At 36.7% G+C, this 17,563-nt stretch overlaps 1 protein-coding gene across 1 annotated transcript in view; it reads left to right on the forward strand.

The window, feature by feature from the left end:
• Positions 1-4,871: 4,871 nt before the first annotated feature.
• The window catches only part of LOC124613874 (transforming acidic coiled-coil-containing protein 1), a 191,626-nt gene continuing 178,934 nt past the window's right edge, over positions 4,872-17,563 (forward strand). The window contains exons 1-3 of the mRNA XM_047142601.1: positions 4,872-4,959; positions 5,054-5,442; positions 10,192-10,389. Coding sequence (XP_046998557.1) covers positions 5,089-5,442; positions 10,192-10,389 — 552 coding nt within the window. The 5' untranslated portion in view covers positions 4,872-4,959; positions 5,054-5,088. The remainder of the gene's footprint in view (positions 4,960-5,053; positions 5,443-10,191; positions 10,390-17,563) is intronic.

Consider the following 17,563-nt stretch of genomic DNA (forward strand, 5'->3'; position numbering starts at 1 on the left):
TTTTACACTCGCCTTCTATTTCCTCTTTGTTATACAGCTCTTCTGATACGGATTATGGTGGTAAAAAAGATCTCCACGTGCAGGTTAACACTAGAAAGTTTTCAAAATCTTCTCAACGTCTTTGAAATATAATCCGTTAATTTACTGACAAATATTGCACTGAGCAGTGGGTTTCGCGTCCGACATTACCGACATAATTATTTATTTTGTATAGAGTATGTATAGGGGTTAGGTGAGTTATAATGACAATATATTTTTCACGTTGAGGCTGTAAATAAGTTTAAGAAACAGATTTTGCTTCCTTTCTTCGTATTTCTGTAAGCGTTCTTAAGTATAACCACACTTTGCATTTGATTACTGTTAGTTGCCGGCCGCCGTGGTCTCGCGGTTAAGGCGCTCAGTCCGGAACCGCGCGACTGCTACGGTCGCAGGTTCGAATCCTGCCTCGGGCATGGATGTGTGTGATGTCCTTAGGTGAGTTAGGTTTAAGTAGTTCTGTGTTATAGGGGACTGATGACCACAGATGTTAAGTCCCATAGTGCTCAGAGCCATTACTGTTAGTTGTAAACGAATATAATTTCATGTACGCATTTAACGATATCTTCGAAAGAAATAAATATTGTGAAACTTCAAATATTGTGAGTAAAAAAAATTTATGGTAAACATCTTAACTTTGCGGTCAGCACATCTACTATTGTCACAAGCAGTACTGTTTTTCTCAGATTTAACACATTACTTCTTTCTAGTTAAACGTGGTAGAGTGATCAAGTCAACGAAACTTATTTGTGCAGCCTAACGGAGAATCTTTATTTGGTACTTAAATACAATATGAATAAACTACATATTTTTTATAATTTTCAGTTTTGAGAGTGTTCTACTACACTTGTCTTTGAACATTGTTCTGCAACTCTAATACAATTTGCATTTCACAAGATGATTCAAAATGAAGAGTCTGTGTTCTCCACATTCCTCATCGTCCAACCAGTGAAAGTTTTCAAGTATTGATTTGATGTAATTAACAATCCTAAACTATATATTTCTCTTATAAGTAACCTGTAAAAAACAGGACTCATATGCCTGTAAAGACATTTCAATAACGTTGCTAAACTCAACATTTGGAGCGCTGAGTCACACTGAAGAATGACACAAATTCCCAGTTGCGTATTTTTTATGGAGAATAAATAATTCCCTCTTCTCTTGAAGCTCACTGCTACATGTAAGCGTCTCCTTACATCTCAAACAACCATACCTTTCGATGCATATGTGTGCTAAGTAGCCAGCAAAATATGCTACTGAACACTGTTCAGAGGAAAGGTCTTGCTGTGAGGAAGACAAATAATCGTCGGCCGCGATGGTACTCCCTTCTTCATCTGTAGAGGAACCAGGGGTATTCGGAATTCCGACGTTTCCAGAGCTCTCGAACAGCTGAGATTCATCACCTTCTTTTTGCAAGACACAATTGTTCAGTAACAGCATCTTGTCAGTGTCCTTCTCACAATTTGAAGCGTCAGAAGGCTTCATTAGTGAGTTAATAGTGCTTGTTCGGAACAATTACCTTAGTGTTCTAACTGTTGGATTACGGTTATAGCCTCCTTTCTGACGGTACACAGAAAATAAATTCTCAAGAGCATCTTGATTCAATCTGCTGCGCAGTAAAAATTTAACGCCAACAGTTTGTTCCTCAAGAAAAAACTAAGCTATAGCATTCACAGTCTGGATTAAACCCGTAATGCATGGTGGTGTCGTTATTTTACCTGTCTTTTTTTCAGTTTTATTTATGGTACTTAAGACATCCTTTGCATTCTGTAGCGTTTCCATTACTACTGGGTATTGTTCTGATAATGCACACCTATATGGATTAGAGGAAAATGCTGCCCTGCTGTTCAAAACGTCAAACAAATAAATTCTATAAAAGTAGCTGTGCTCTCTGCTGTATCACTCTGCAATTCTTTACTCGCTACACAAGTTCTGATAGCTGCAGCAACAGAGTGGCTGAGGACCTGGACTGCCATTTTTACATTTATTTTCTGGAATAAATCAGGTTGCAAATGACTGTCAGTGAGTTTTACCAATATTCTGCTTTTTTTGTTCTTCTTATCAATGTCATATGTTTACCTGACATCTTCGAATAAAACAACAGGATTGTTGAAAATGAAGTCGCCACTAAGCAGATTGTTTCATATGCTTTTGAATAAATGTGGGACATCATAAATATAAAACAATTTCTGTCCATTTACATTAAAATAAGGTTTCTCAGGCGTAACATGTAAATGCTTCACAACACTTCAATTACTAGCTCCCTGATCACAAACGAATAATTTTGGCTCTAGGTTTGCATTTTGCAATAAAATAATTAGTTCCTGTAAGAGTCCCAATAAATCCGCATGTTTTACTCCTAAATTAGACAAAAAACATGAAACAGGCAATTTCCAGTTACTGTAGATGCCTCTAAACATAAAAACAAGTACATAATTTGCAGGAGTGGTTTCCTTCCCCTATCACCCAAATTTTCTAGACCTTCTACTAAATCGAGATTTTTGCATATTCCAGATGGCGCATATCGACATCTCATCAAAAGATAGTAAACATGCCTTTTCTAAATAAGTTTGTGCCTCAAATTTCTTGCTAAGTTGACTAAAAAGGTTTTTGTTAAACTCTGGTAGAAATTTTGTGACGCCAATCCAGCGTCTAATTGTGGACAGTCCAGGTAATACGACACCCAATTTTCGCAAAAATTTATATGCTGCAGGAGACTTGTAAAACAGCATAGAGAGATGTTTCTCGATAGAAGACCACGGACGTTTTTTGCTCTTGCACTGCATTGCAGCCTGTGCCCTGGAGAAATCAGATGGGAAGCAGAAACTGCTTAACACATGGGCAATATTATTTGAGCTCCTACAATGCAATAATCTACTCTTAACTTTTGACAAGTAGGAAGTTTTGTTTTTCAGTGATGTGTTCATTATGTATTTTCTGTTTCAGTTTTTGCTTTCTAGGAGTATCCTCATCATCATGACGTAGCATACAGAGTTTTCTTTTAACTTGTCTCGCAGGCATTTCTATGATTTCTTTCAGTTCTGGAAATGGTTCACACTTTTGTGGTGCTGCATTTGTTTCTACCAGAAGGTGACTAGCTGCACTGTATGTTCTCCTTGGATTCTTCACTTTCAGTTCAGGTGATAACAAACTATTCTTATCACTAGTTCCCTCACATACTGCTGAAGAACCAGTGTCAGATGTAGATTTTACAGGAACTACCGAGTGCATAAGCCGTTGTTTCGTACTGTTCACGAATGACTTTTCATGAAAATGGACATCACACAGCAGTCTATTGTGCAATATTTCTGGGTCCGTATCCAGCAGTTTGACATTGCCTGTAACAATTACTATCTATCAGAAAAATATGTATATACCATTAACACATTTAGTAGCTCAGTCTACACTAGCATGATAGAAAGGAATCTTTCATTAAGTATTTGCTAAGAGAGATCTTTGTGTGCAACCTTTTTTGGACTTTAAACATTGTAATTAATTCTGGGAATGTGGTCCTATGGCGTATTAAGCCTGGTCAGCACTGAGCGAACTAAAACAGGAAAAACTGCATTCTCATATGTGTAGACGAATTTGAGGAAACGACATTCAGTCGTGTTTGGTTCGTAAACTTTACTCGGTGCCCACAGTGTCTCTGAAGTTCCTGCAAAAGTTAAGAAACACGTGATTTCTAATCTCTTCTGCGTGACATTACTTGCTTCGTAATTAAAACAAACATTGCCTATAATGTTGTTTCATCTTTAGTGCTTAGCTTTTCACAGTGAGAAACAATTAAGTAGCGAAAGCATAACATCAATGTTTGCAAGTGTTTGCGTGATGAAATGCTGTTTCTGTAGTGTTCAATTCCATTCACCACTGCGAGACAATAACATTCAGTCTTTTTCGGTACGCATTCGGTAGTGTTCGTTAGTGTTCAGCTGGCTGTCGGTTTTTGAGCAAAGCATCATAAGACGTTTGCCTCGTCTCCCCTTTGGCGTTACCAGCACGGAGAGTTCTCATCTTCTTGCGAACTTGCTTTATCTTGCTGCTAGTAAATTTCCTTGTCAGGTGTAATAAGGAGCCAGCGAAAGGCGTAAGCCGACATATGTGCAAAATTCTGGACTAAATCTAAAGAAGGCTGGATCTGCAATTCAGTGTTAAGTGCATTGGCACTGCTTCCAAGCGTTTCACATCTACGTAACAAATTAAGCCACCAACATATTTATTTTCTTACGTCACTTTTTTTTGCTTTTTTAAAACCAGCGGGCAAAATAATCTTATCTCAATATCAAAGATTTACATCGTAGCGGTAACTAGAAGTCTGCGCGGACAGGAAAAATGCCGCCGTCCATATGTACACCGCATCCACAAAATCATTATCCACATCTGTCAAGTTACTTATCCGCATTCTGAGATATTAACGTTTTGTAAAGCAGTTTAACCCACCACTGCTCTGAAAAGAGACTTGTGCCTGGCCTGAATTTTCGTCTGCTGATGTCCGCACTCGGTTATGATGCGAATTAAGGTCCTGACATATTTCAGTGACGGTCATTTCAAATTTAAATTCTTTTACTTTGCTTGTAGCTTATCGAATATGATATAAGAGTGGCACAAAACTATGAATTTTGGATTGTTGTTCAAAGGGGGCTGCAAACGCGGTAATATACAAGTGAAACCGTGTTTTTCGAGCATATTTTGGCGGTGTTAATGTTGACATCGACAAAATGCGCAAAAAGCAATGCTCCTCCAGAGATTGTCTAATGTATGGTGAATTCAAAGACACACTGAGTAAAAACTGTTCACATATCTTTAGTCGAAGATCTTCGATCCCGCCTCTTGATTTGAATGTGGTATTTGTTTTGGCGGTTGCTTGTGTTGTGATAACTTTATCATCGATTATAGTAATAGGACTGTCGAAGATATCTAGTGGTACGTAGTATTTATTGTTAATTTAGTTTACATTTGTGGAAAAAATTTTTTTCTGTATTTGCTTTGTGTAACGGTTTTTACTGTCCCAAATAAGGACGCCGGATAGACAGGAGGCGAGCTGAATATGTTATGACATTGCCAGTCTCGAAGAACGGTGCAAACGTTGTGCAGCAACGTAGAAGCCGTAAGTGTGCTGAAATATTAGAAATTTCTACATACACAATGACTGTGGAAAATAGTCTATCGCCTGCCACATTTTATGGTAAAAAACATTCAAGAAAAGTAAAAGCAGTGGCAGAGATAGATGAGTATGTGGTTGAATACCGCCATAGACTGGCGGACGCAAATGACCCAAGTAGTACTTGGGAAGTGTTTAGAAAACAAGAAGCAGCTTTAAAATTTGGAAATGGCAAGTGTGGTTTAATGGTATTTGCATTTCAACACCGGTTGGGTCGTAGGAGCTTCCTGGTTGCTAATCCAAAGGTATTTTGGCATTATGACGTTCAGAGAAAAGTTCACGAAAGATGCTCTTATGAAATTATAGTAGAGCATACGGTTTGCAAACTCTATTTCGACATGGAATTTGACAAACTTTCAAATAAAACCAGTAATGGGCCAAAAATGATTGAAACGTTTTTGAAGATTGTATTTCTTTATCTTGATAAAGAATTAAATGTAAAAGTCTCTCGAAAAAATGTAATAGATATGGATTCAAGCACTCCTTCTAAATTCAGTAGGCACTTGATATTTATCATGCCTAATGCTGCATTTCACTGTAATTACTGCGTAGGAAATTTTGTCAAATATATTTGCCAAGAAATTACACACAGCGTCAGTGCAGATGATCATCTACTGCGACAGTTTTTTCAGCTGTCAGAGTTAGAGTCATTGTTTGTATGGGAGAGAAGAAGTGAGACTGTCCTGTTTTGTGACCAAAGTGTTTACACTAAAAATAGACATTTTAGGGTATATGGTTCAACAAAATATATGAAAAACAACCCATTAGCAACTAGTGAAGAAGATCAGTTTAAATCAACACTGAAAAATCAAAATGAATTGGAATTGTGGTATTTTCTTGAGTCACTAGTTACTTACTTTTCCAGTGAAGTCGGGAGAGTTCTGGATTATGGTTCAGACTGTGAATCATTTAAGCAAGGAAGGAAACTAAAAAGGCACTCAAATTATTCCTCGGCCTGTAATTCACCATATCCTCAAATCGACAATTTTATTAGTAAATTTATAGCTCCTGGAAGAATTTGGCGTTGGGCCTATTTCAGTTCCAATGGGTATATTTCATATGACATTATTGGATACAGATTCTGTCATAATATAAATCGTGAACACCGGAGTAATAACATCAAATACATAGTGAATTTGGCAGAAGCTTGTTTCTATCAGAAATGTCATGATCCAGACTGTAGAAGCTTCACTTCACAAACCTGGAAATTGCCACCAGAGCTTGCTTTCATTCTTGAAGATGATGAAATATTTAATACAGATAATACAGAAGTTGGCTTTGGTGATTTTGAATTACCTGATGATGCTATGATAGGAATTCTAGACAATGTTGAATTTGATTTGGTATATGCAGGAGGAACGACATAGTCAACATAAATGACATGTTTGAAGGGAACAAGAAAGGAAGGAAACACTAAGAATATAAGCTGTGATCAACAAGTTAGGTTTAAAAATTGTGTGCAAGTTCTAAGACATAGGAATTCTTCTTTTACGGGAAAAAAAGTTTAAATGTGTCATATGTAGGTTAATAAAATGGTGACATTATTTAAGCCGAAAAACTTACTAAATAAATAACACTTACGCTATGTATATTATGAATGCAAATGTCACTGGCATGAAGGGCTGAAGGCAAATGTGATATTGTGGAAGTTGCAGACTATGAGATTCAAAATATGATGTAATGCTTTGCTTGGGGAAAATTGTTTCAGATCTTTTCTCTTCATGTATACTGCACTTTTCCACATGTCCATTACTTTACATAAGTAGTGTTGGAGAGAAAATCTTGTAATTAAAAGTTGACTTCGGTCATTGGTTGTGTGTAGATGCTTTCAGAAATTACAAAATCAGTTTGTACTATTTTTGTTATTGTTAAATACAAAGATCAGGTTCTGATGTAAAGGGTGTAATACTAAACACCTCTTGTGATAAGATAATAAAGCTTTAAGTAGAACTTAGTCTTTTCCTTTTATAACATATATTTTTTGGGAGTATGTTGTTACACTAGACCTGTAATTTGTAAGGAGGTTGAAACATTTCAGAATCTATTTAACTATCAAGATAATTGCAATGAAAATAAACAGAGTTAAAAAGTGAGTGGTAACCATTGCATGACTACTAAGTTTGATGTTACATTGCATTACCAGTGGCATTTTTGATGTGTGTGTTTGTTAACAGAGAATATAAGTCACAATAAAGTACTAGTATGAAAAATTGTTACAGACTGCATTACAGTTTTGACAGTGGAATTTACTATACGAAAATTCCATTATGTTTTCTTTTTTCAAATGGAACTTGTTGCAGCATAAGTCCTAATTTGCATCAGTAAAATGAGTGTGTGTATTTTACAAATGTGGTAGCTTCAACAGCAAAAACACGTGATGGAAAATACAAAACTCACCAAGTCATTATGTAATACTATTTGCATTGATGTTGTATTAGTGCATCCCCTACTTCTTGCTCTCTGTGATTTATTTTATGAACTGTAAACAGTAAAAGATTCACACTAGACCCAGTTTGTACAGTTTGTCCCAAGGCACTCAAGACTTTGCATAATAAACAATAAGCATGTAACTAAAACTTATTTGCACCTCTTGTATGCATTTTGTTAATTACAGTTGCTGTATGTGTATGCTACACTTCTAGCTGCATTGTAAAATATTTCTGTTCCTGTGCAGTAGGCCTACATAGAATTTTCTCTGGTTGTTCTGGAACTGTAGAATGGGAGAGAACGCTAAGACTTCCTGTGCAACTAATCTTTTGTTTATTGATATATCTACTGACAAAAAATTAGACGATGAATTTTGGCTACGCTATTTTATTTACAGTGGTGGTTCCAATGGCATACTTAGTCCAGCAAGTAATTCTCAACTGTTCATGGTTTTTTGCATAATTTTATATTGTTTCAACAGAAATAAAAAGTTTATGAAGAGCTGGTTTAATTTTTTGTTTTCCTCTTCCTATAACCTGTTACTAGTTCAATTCTTTGTTTACCTCATCCTATAACCTATATACACATTTGAATGGTATTTATCAACTCTTATCACAATTGCTAAATAGTGCTCCCTTTTTTCTTTTCTTGTCTGTCAATATTTGTTTTCAGAATCAATTTTTTTTTTATAATATACTTCTTTAGTTTTGATATTCAAAGATCATTTTTGTGTATAGTAATATCTGACAAAATTGGGCTAGTACAATGTGCAAAATTTTCAGAAAGTAATAATGGACTGTTGTGTGAAGTACTTCCTTCTTAATTTCATTTTTTGGATGCAGACTCCTTTAAACATTGCAGTAAAATTTATGTTCACTGCCTTATTCACTTGTGATTTGCTCCATTTACTCAGGGCTGATCAAATTTAAAGGAGAGCATGTTCAGGTAGAAGGAGAAAGGTCACTATAGTTATCATTTCTTTGTTAAATTTTGCTTAAGAGGTATTTAATTTTCACTTCACTCAACTTCTGTTCTTGTTTCTTTCTACCCACCTCTTTTCTTTTTTGTGCATTATTATTTGCACTTTGTATAAGTACATAAAACTTAAATATCCAGCTTCTTTCTATGGGGAATTAACACCATAGAAAAGGTTTTAGAAACAGAAATACGTATAACACAAAGAATTAAATTGAAAAGTAATTTATCCTCTCCATTAACTTCACTGTGAGTTCTTTATGTAGTATGGCAGCTTCTGTTGAGACATGCTATAGATCTTTCTGTCATCATTAAACTTTAGATTTAAGTTTCAAATAATTGGTCATGATTAATGTAAATCAAGAGTGATGAGCCCTACTGTGCTGGTACAATCAACAGAAGTCAAAATTGTATATTTCGTTCAAAGATTGTATCTAGTTGTATTCCATTTTATTGAAGTGTGTGTTGTGAAAATCTACGTCCTATGATTATAGCAATGCTTAAAGTGTAAAAGATTATTCCAATCAAAAGTACTATAAAGAAAATATGTAATCAGGTGGTATCTGTTAAATGGTTCTTGTGCCAATATTGTTTAAGACTACACCAAGTAGGCATAATAAGATTCGAGCATTTTTATGCGTGGTGTTTATGAGTAGACAATTTCATAAAGTTTCGAACGCTGGGCATAAATATGAGTACACGATTTGGAAAAAAAATTGAGTGCTATGCATAACATGGCAGATGTGTAGGTGGAAATACTTTTCTTTCTATACCGTGTAGCGGGGCATGGTTGTGTTTGATGGTAAATATCCATTTCATAACCACTTCTGAATTCTGTGATGAAAAATAGATTAAACACATACCACTTTGAAATAACAAAGTGTGTGTTTTGGCTGTCACATTCAATCTCAGTTATTATAGGACATGACTGTAGAGACTCAAAAGTTAAGGCACATATTATATGTCATATGCAGGGGTTATTAATAGTTTATGAAGAGTGTCAACAAAACACTAAATTCAATTGGTGGCCCGCATCTCGTGGTCGTGCGGTAGCGTTCTCGCTTCCCGGGTTCGATTCCCGGCGGGGTCAGGGATTTTCTCTGCCTCGTGATGGCTGGGTGTTGTGTGATGTCCTTAGGTTAGTTAGGTTTAAGTAGTTCTAAGTTCTAGGGGACTGATGACCATGGATGTTAAGTCCCATAGTGCTCAGAGCCATTTGAATCAATTGGTGGTCTGGTAGATTTAATTAACTGGCCAATGAACCCCTAAACTAAAGCATATGTTGCTGACAAACTGCAAGATATGCTTCTTAGCTGTCTCAGAGACAGTATTGCAGATCAGGTACTGAAGTCATTGGCAGAATGACTCCTCAAAATGTGGTTGGACTCAGCTTTCATGACAGTGTCACAGCTCAGAGGCTGCTGATTTCAAGACCAAAGATGGGTTGTAACTTTGAGCTGCATACAGCACCATTCTTGGGTTGGTGCAGTAGTGTAATAAGACACTATATACTTTCCTTCTTTTCTTATGTAGTGAAACCTCTTTCTTGGAAATTTGTATTTTTTTAATGAAGATTACAAATTTCATTAAAGGTATCTACAATGGAAGAGCAAATTGAAAACATATATCCAGCTTCACATGCGAGAGTGTCTAAAGGAGCCTCGGTCCTCCATTCAGTTGTGTCTGGTGTCATGAAACTTGAGCCAAAACCTACTGCAGTGAAGAGGATGCAGGAATATAATGTAAAGCGAGTTGTCCTCAAAGATCTTAACAAGAATACACAAAAAATGGTAAGCTGAAATTATTTTTGATAATTTAGTAGACCCATAGTGTGCAACATTGTTGTGCAGTAATAATACAGTATATTTACTGAAAGCAACATTCATTAATGTTGAAAGAGTGTCATGTGGGAACATTACATACTGTAGTATGAGCACCCTAATTTGATCATCAGGCTCACAGTAAATTTTATTTAGGTGTTAGAGAGAATTGTCAGTAAACTGTGAATGGCAGGTAAGAGCTTTCACCTCCTGGGCTATGAAGAGATTTGGGCACGATGATTTGATCGCTATACTTTATTTAAAATAACTTTCGGGACTCGAGTGAGGAGAGCAAGCTGTGGTCTCATGTAAGCTTTTTTTGGACTCTTTGTGTGCTTTTTGTGTTGCAACTTTATTAGGAGTATGCGCTGATTTGACACACACAGTGGACGGTGCTGTGTGATGTAGCGCATTCAATTCAATACGTAGCAGATGATTAGCAATGTCTGGGTTCAGAATGTACACACCAAAGTTTCTCGAGGTGGAAGATGTCCAATGACTCCAGTAAAGTTGTCCTCAGCAACTTTACTAGGCAAGGTAGCATTGGAGGTAGTGTGCTGCTTTCCTCTGGCACTCAAACTAATGTGTAAATTCCTAATTGTACCAAAGGAAAATTTGATTGAGAAAACTAATAAATTATGAGAGAATTATGCTGGGTAGTATGTGCATTCAGGAGGTGCAGATAGGTATACAAAAGCAAAAGTGGGTACACTATCTAAATTTTGGAACTGATAATTCCTTCATTGTACAGCATGTGTTGGAGAAGGTTAAGTTAGAAAGGAAGGGCAGGCTCACCAGTAGTGTGAACTGCCATGTAGTACTTACCTACAAGTGGACCCCGTTCCTCCTGGGGTCGGAGTCACCTGTTGTCCTTGTTCAACCTAATATTCTCCAACAAAGGAACTATTAGTTCTGAAAGCTAAGTAGTGTATCCCTTTTTGTTTTATAATTATTTATATATTGGCATTATTATAAATTTGCCCCCTGAAAGTAAGTGATGGCCAACAATACTGACTCATAAATTATTAGAAAAACTCCAAAGGCTGACTTTGGACTGAACATAATCACATTTCAACTACTGGTAAATAATTCTGTATTCACTCCACGTTTTGATCTGCATCTCATCTTCAGATATTGTGAAATTATTTACAACAGCCTACATGGTAAAATTTTGCTGTCTTGCCACAAAAAATTAAAGCTATCCTGTGTCACTGCCATCAGTTGTAAAACACATTAGGCCTATACATTCAATAGCAAAATGTATTAACACATTTAATTAGTCTTTACATACTGTTATAATCAGGTTCAATCCTTTCATGTGGAGGAAGTTTACATACAGCACAAAATACAGGTAACTGAATCTTGTTTTCGAGTTTATGGTCTGCCACTTGCCCGCCAGCACTTCAGTAACTGCCTTTAGGCATTGTACTGGAACAATGTGTCTCACAGAGAAGGTGCAAAGTAACATGACCAACAGTGTTGCAATAATGGAGCATTGTTGTCAGGAATCCCTAAGTTATTAATTCACCACCATGGCATGTACAGAGCAATGTAATGGTGATGGGTTATGATTCTGGGAATTGTTTTGGAACACACACACAGTGTATGTGTGTGATTGAAATGGTCACAGAAGCAGATGAAGCACAGACCTGAGATTCAATTCATCGATTGTCCATATATTCCATTAAGTTTAATCCTAATTTTAGAGGAGTAAATTACATCTTCGTTGGCATGAAACACTATGGTAGCACTTTATTATTTTCTGTATTGATTTGACATACAATGCCTTACAAACCACATAAGCAGCTCGTGGTCTAGTGGCTAGCATTGCTGCCTCTGGATCATGGGTTCCCGGTCCTGATTCCAGGCTGGGTTGGGGATTTTTTCTGCCCAGAATCTGGGTGTTTATTTTGTCCGCATCATTCAGGAAAGTGGTGAGGCTGGATAGTGCAAAGATTGAGAGTTTGATTGGGCACTGATAACTGCCCAGTTGAGTGCTCCACACTCCAGATATTGTCATCATCATCTTGTAAATATGTTATGAGCTTCTCCAGTATAGTTCCTGTGTTTGTGTGTCCTTGGGCCATAATGCTCAAAGTAAACATGCTTTAGGAATAAATTTCTATCAACAGTGCATCCAATGGTGATAAACAGCACAACAGCTGACCCTATCTACCTTTCAATTAGCATACGTGTTGTAGTTGATTCGGCATAAGATAGTCCATGACAGCTGGTAGGTTGTTGCCAACTTCCAACTGCGAAGTGCATATGGCTGCAGGTGAAAACCATGTTCATGTATAGAGTTCTGGGAACACTGAGACCTTGCCATAGCGCCATTTACAAAATCACATTATGTGATTGATTGAGTTAAGTGTACAATGCAACTGCATGCTGTCCACTGCAACTGTCGGGAATCAATTTATGCCAATTTGGCTATGGGCTTGGAGGCTATTGAATTTTAGCTTGGTCATTCTCAACTGATATTCATCCTGCTTGCGAATCTTTGGACCCACTCATCTTTTCAGATTAATAAGACTCAAGCAGTTTTCTTATGTATAAAGTGCGCCAACTGCAGATAACATTGTCTTGTACCCTTCCATTGTTTTACAATTGCAAGCCCATACCTATTCCTTCATTGTTGCTTCCAAGTGAGCAATATACAATAAACTAGGTAAGAAAAAAATTGTGATCTGTGCAAGAAATTGCTCCAGATTCGAATAAGTGGTCAGCTGGGATCTGAAGCAGCTGCACAGTATAATGCTTTGAGTGGGTCATTACTGTAGTGTAACACTTGTATGTGGCAATAGAGTGATATAACGAAAGTTTACTTTATTATTGCTTAATTAAACAGTGACTTAGGTCATATAATTGAAGTTCATTTTATCATTGCTTAGTTAAACTAAGATTAAACTGCAATTTGGTAACATAAAAAAGCTATTCTTTACATCTGTACAAAGTACACCACGTGCCCGCTGGTGTTATGGAAAAGGCGCACCAGCTCAAAGCTTAAAGGCAGCAAAACCACAAAGTTATATAATGTAGGAAAAAAATACTGTTAATAAGACAAGCTCTCCCAGTTACCTATTGCACTGGCAATTTGTGGTAAACATAATTTATGTAATTCTGCATGCTTTCTGGTGCTAATGGCACCACTGCTGTGACCATATTTCCCAAAGCATCAAAATGTGCCTTGAACTTGAGGTATTGGGGGGGGGGGGGGGGGGGGTAGGCATCATACTGTTCTGAAATAATACATTTATTTATTTTTGAGAGCACATGTCACACCTATGGCAATTGCATTATGATTGGTAAAACTGTTTGTGCACCTGCTTTTGTTTATATGTCACCACATAAAATCTGAAAGCTTACTTATAACAGTAGCTTAGGTTATCAGTGATCTGCCTTCAACTTGTAGTTGGAAAAGTTATTACCAAAACTAAATACTTAACTACATGGTGAATGAAAAAGGGTAGAATGTTAACAAATGTCTTGTGCTTAACATCACATGAAAAATCACTAAAATGAGGCACACATCATTATATATACAAGCTAACACCATAATACTTCAAAAAATAATATAGGGCAGGTGCCATAAAAAGGTTTTAATTTTTCTGGCTGTGATGCCGTTTCTAGCATAATATTAAAATCTTGTGCTGTTGTGGTAGAACTACCTTCAAGCTATCTTCCTAAACAGTCAGTGACTCTGGAAAAGTAAAAAAAGAAGTGGTGAAGTCCTTGCTGTGTCTTCTTTGTGTGCCTTGGCCATGTTAAAGTCCATGATCCTCTGGTTTTTCCTCCTATTTTATTTAGTGTGCAATTTATGCAACTTGTTTGGTTGTTGTTATGATCCCTTTTAACTCGTTCATTCCTCCTGATTATCTTTTCAGTAGATACAAATATGCTATATTGGCACTATGATGAATTTTATGTTTAAGAGCCTGGCTATGATGATTCCGAATCTATCGCACTAACAGTTGTATGGTATCTATCCCACTAATGTGCAGGCCCTGCCCATCAAATCTAGTCTCACCCATCTACCCACAGGCCGGGTCTGTTTGTGTGTGGCATAATGCAGTGGATTTTCGTGGTTTATCCATGGACCCAGAACTGCGGTGCTCCTCAGCAGGCCAGAGGCCTTGGGTGATAGATTTCTGGAATTGCAACTGTCTCCCTGCAATTACGCTGTGCAGTGTGGCATTTTATAGACATTTTATTTGTTCTAGTACGTTTTGGCACTTCAAAAGTAGTTTATTTGCTAGTAAGTTTGCTGTCAGTTTGTGCACTATGTACTTATATATTTCTCGAAAGAAAAATCACACGATACTTGCAAAATAATAGATATAACACAGTGAGTGAGAACTGACAATAATGAACATAGTAGAACCAACATTTTATTGGTGGTCACCGATAGTTTTAGTTTACACAATTCTTGCCCTCCTTATACACTTCCTTCAAGAGGCCTACTTTTTGCTGAGGCTATTTCTGAAATCAGTGACAGTATTTTAAATCTGTCTTGCGACTCCAAGGAAATTTTTCTCACCAAATGTGTTTCGTTTTATTGAAATGAAATAACATCAGTGGTCTTAATAAATACACATATATTTGGCTTGCTTTCTCCATCTAAAAACAGTTCATTACAAAAAATTTGAATATTGTTACTTAAGACTTTTGCTCACATCAGGAAATGTCATCTGCTTGCAACTTTCTTTGTTAGATATTTTCTCATTTGCACTATTGTCTCTTGTACTGTAGCTGCAAAGACAGATTGTCAACTTACATCTAAACTTACTCTTGATATCTCAAAATTTGTCAGGGAAAAATCCTAAAACTTGTCTTGGAATCAGGGATTTGCACTTGGGGAAACTTGTGGTAACCCTGCTTTCTGAAGACTGCTGTAATTTGATGTGCGAGTCTGCTAGTTCCTCATCTCCCCCCACTAGGACTAGTCAGAGCAGTGTCTGATACAGGATAATGCTAACTGAACATAGGATTTAGCAGCAGTTACTTTTGTTTGAGATGACCCAACACATTGTCCAGCGGTTTGTGATGTTCAGGTGCCATGCTGACTGATTATCCAATGTGAAGTCAAAGTAACACACAGTTCCGATCCTCAGTGCTGGGTTTCCATGTTCATGGATGGGCTGTATGTTGGCTGGAATGTTTCAGTTTGTTCAGAGTAGTGTTTTTTAAGCTGGCATAAGCACAAATAGCATTAAGAAGTATAGGAAGGGTGTAGGTAACTGTTAATACAGTGTATAGGTTAAGTTCAAAAGAGGTGCTTCTCTTTAGTTAATGAATACGTTGACTTGTTCCACATCCCAGAAAGTTCTTTTTGATAGGATCTACAGAAGATGATAAATGAATAATGTCAATGCTTTAAAGAAAAAAAAAAAAACAAACTGTAATGACATAAACACAAAAAGAATCTGTTGTAACACTTTCTCTTTCACCTACATTCAAACTTTACCTTTCCCACAATGCACTGTTCTGGTGACAGAATGGAAATTCGTGCAGCTGAAATAGTGATTTTTATGCAGTTTACATATATAAAGATATGAGCATATGATACACTATTTGGAAGTGGTGCAATTTACATAATTATATAACTTACGATTATCAGCTATTTGACATACATACATAGATTGACGGATATAAGCAGCCTCTAGACATTAACAAGTGTTAAGGTCTTCAGCTGTATGCATTGTTGTTGGTGCTATATGTTTTCTAATTTCATCTAAGGACCTCATCATCTTGGTCCATTTCATCTCTTAGTATCCAGAAAGGAACTTTTTTTGGTCTATTTACCATCCATATTTACTAGGCTATATGTCCAACCCACCTGTATTTAATTTTCATTACATTCATAATTTATCTTACATTCCTGTCCACCCCTGGTGCATTTTTATCTTTTTCCCTGTCTCTCCTGGAAATCTTCGTGATAAAAGTGTACTTATGCTTACTGTGGCTCTTTCATTGCATGCTGCCGTTGGCTCCAGTTTGCATGATGAATGACGGAAAGTGAAGATGAATCACAAGTTAAATGTGGATAGTCTAACGTTCTGATGACTTAAAGTGTGAGTGTGGATCTGGGTTATATCAGCTTATTACCCCAAACCACCTTCCAGTTCTTTACGAGGTGACTTACTTGGAATTTGCAGCCACTCTTCTTTACTGAATAGCCGGCTACTGGAAACCCTCTTCTCTTCTCTGTCAAATAATGCTAGATACAGGAATTTTTAGACTCTTTCTACTTATGAAATAAGTAGACGTACAAACTTTACTTTTCATCAACTAATGAAGTATTTGACCTCCATACACGATAAAAATCTCAATTTCCACATGAATATGTAACCACGGAAATAAGGACGGACTTCAGCAATAGAAGTTTGTGAATATGGAAAGAGGGAAAAAATAGACAGGTTCTCAAATGAGAAGTAAGAAAGGAAAAAATAGATATGGATGCTAAGATTGAAGAAGAGAAAGAAGATAGCCCCAAAGATCCTAGGGGATCCCTACCACTCAGGCACTTGAGTGAGATGCCGGAGGAGGTTTGGTGTTAAATTGTCTCCTACAGAACGGACTTGTCCCACCTTCACCATTTGAGGTCCCGAAGGAAATCCTAACAACCCTATGGAAACGGAAAATGATGAAAAATCAGGTACACTTGTTTGTGAGTGTTGTTTGAAAGGTGTGATGTGTGTTTTGTGTTAATCATGATTTATGTGTTCTTGTAAATCATGCTTTCAGCTACAATACCCAGCCCTTTCAAAATTTATACAAACCCTCCCATCTATATCACATCTCATAAAAGGTATAAAATACTCTATACAAAATAGAAAATCTATACACTATGGCATAACAGTTATTCAGCTAATCACATCGTATTATATTTTCCACATATGTCATACTCTGTTTAGTTTATCTCGTCTAGATATCACTTTTTTTCTGTGATTCTCTTAAGTTGTTCTCTATTTCATTGTCATATCTTGTTTTCTAAGCAATAAGATTACAGAAGATTTTAAAAGAATTCAGTGCAGGAAGCTATCTTGAAAAATGCCAAAAACAACTCAGGATATGACAGTCGTTACTCTTACATCCTTTACATTGTATTTCCCCCCTTTTTTGTGTTAAATGCCAATCGAAA

This window comes from Schistocerca americana, chromosome 4 (genome assembly GCF_021461395.2).
Source record: "Schistocerca americana isolate TAMUIC-IGC-003095 chromosome 4, iqSchAmer2.1, whole genome shotgun sequence".
NCBI classification, from domain to species: domain Eukaryota; kingdom Metazoa; phylum Arthropoda; class Insecta; order Orthoptera; family Acrididae; genus Schistocerca; species Schistocerca americana.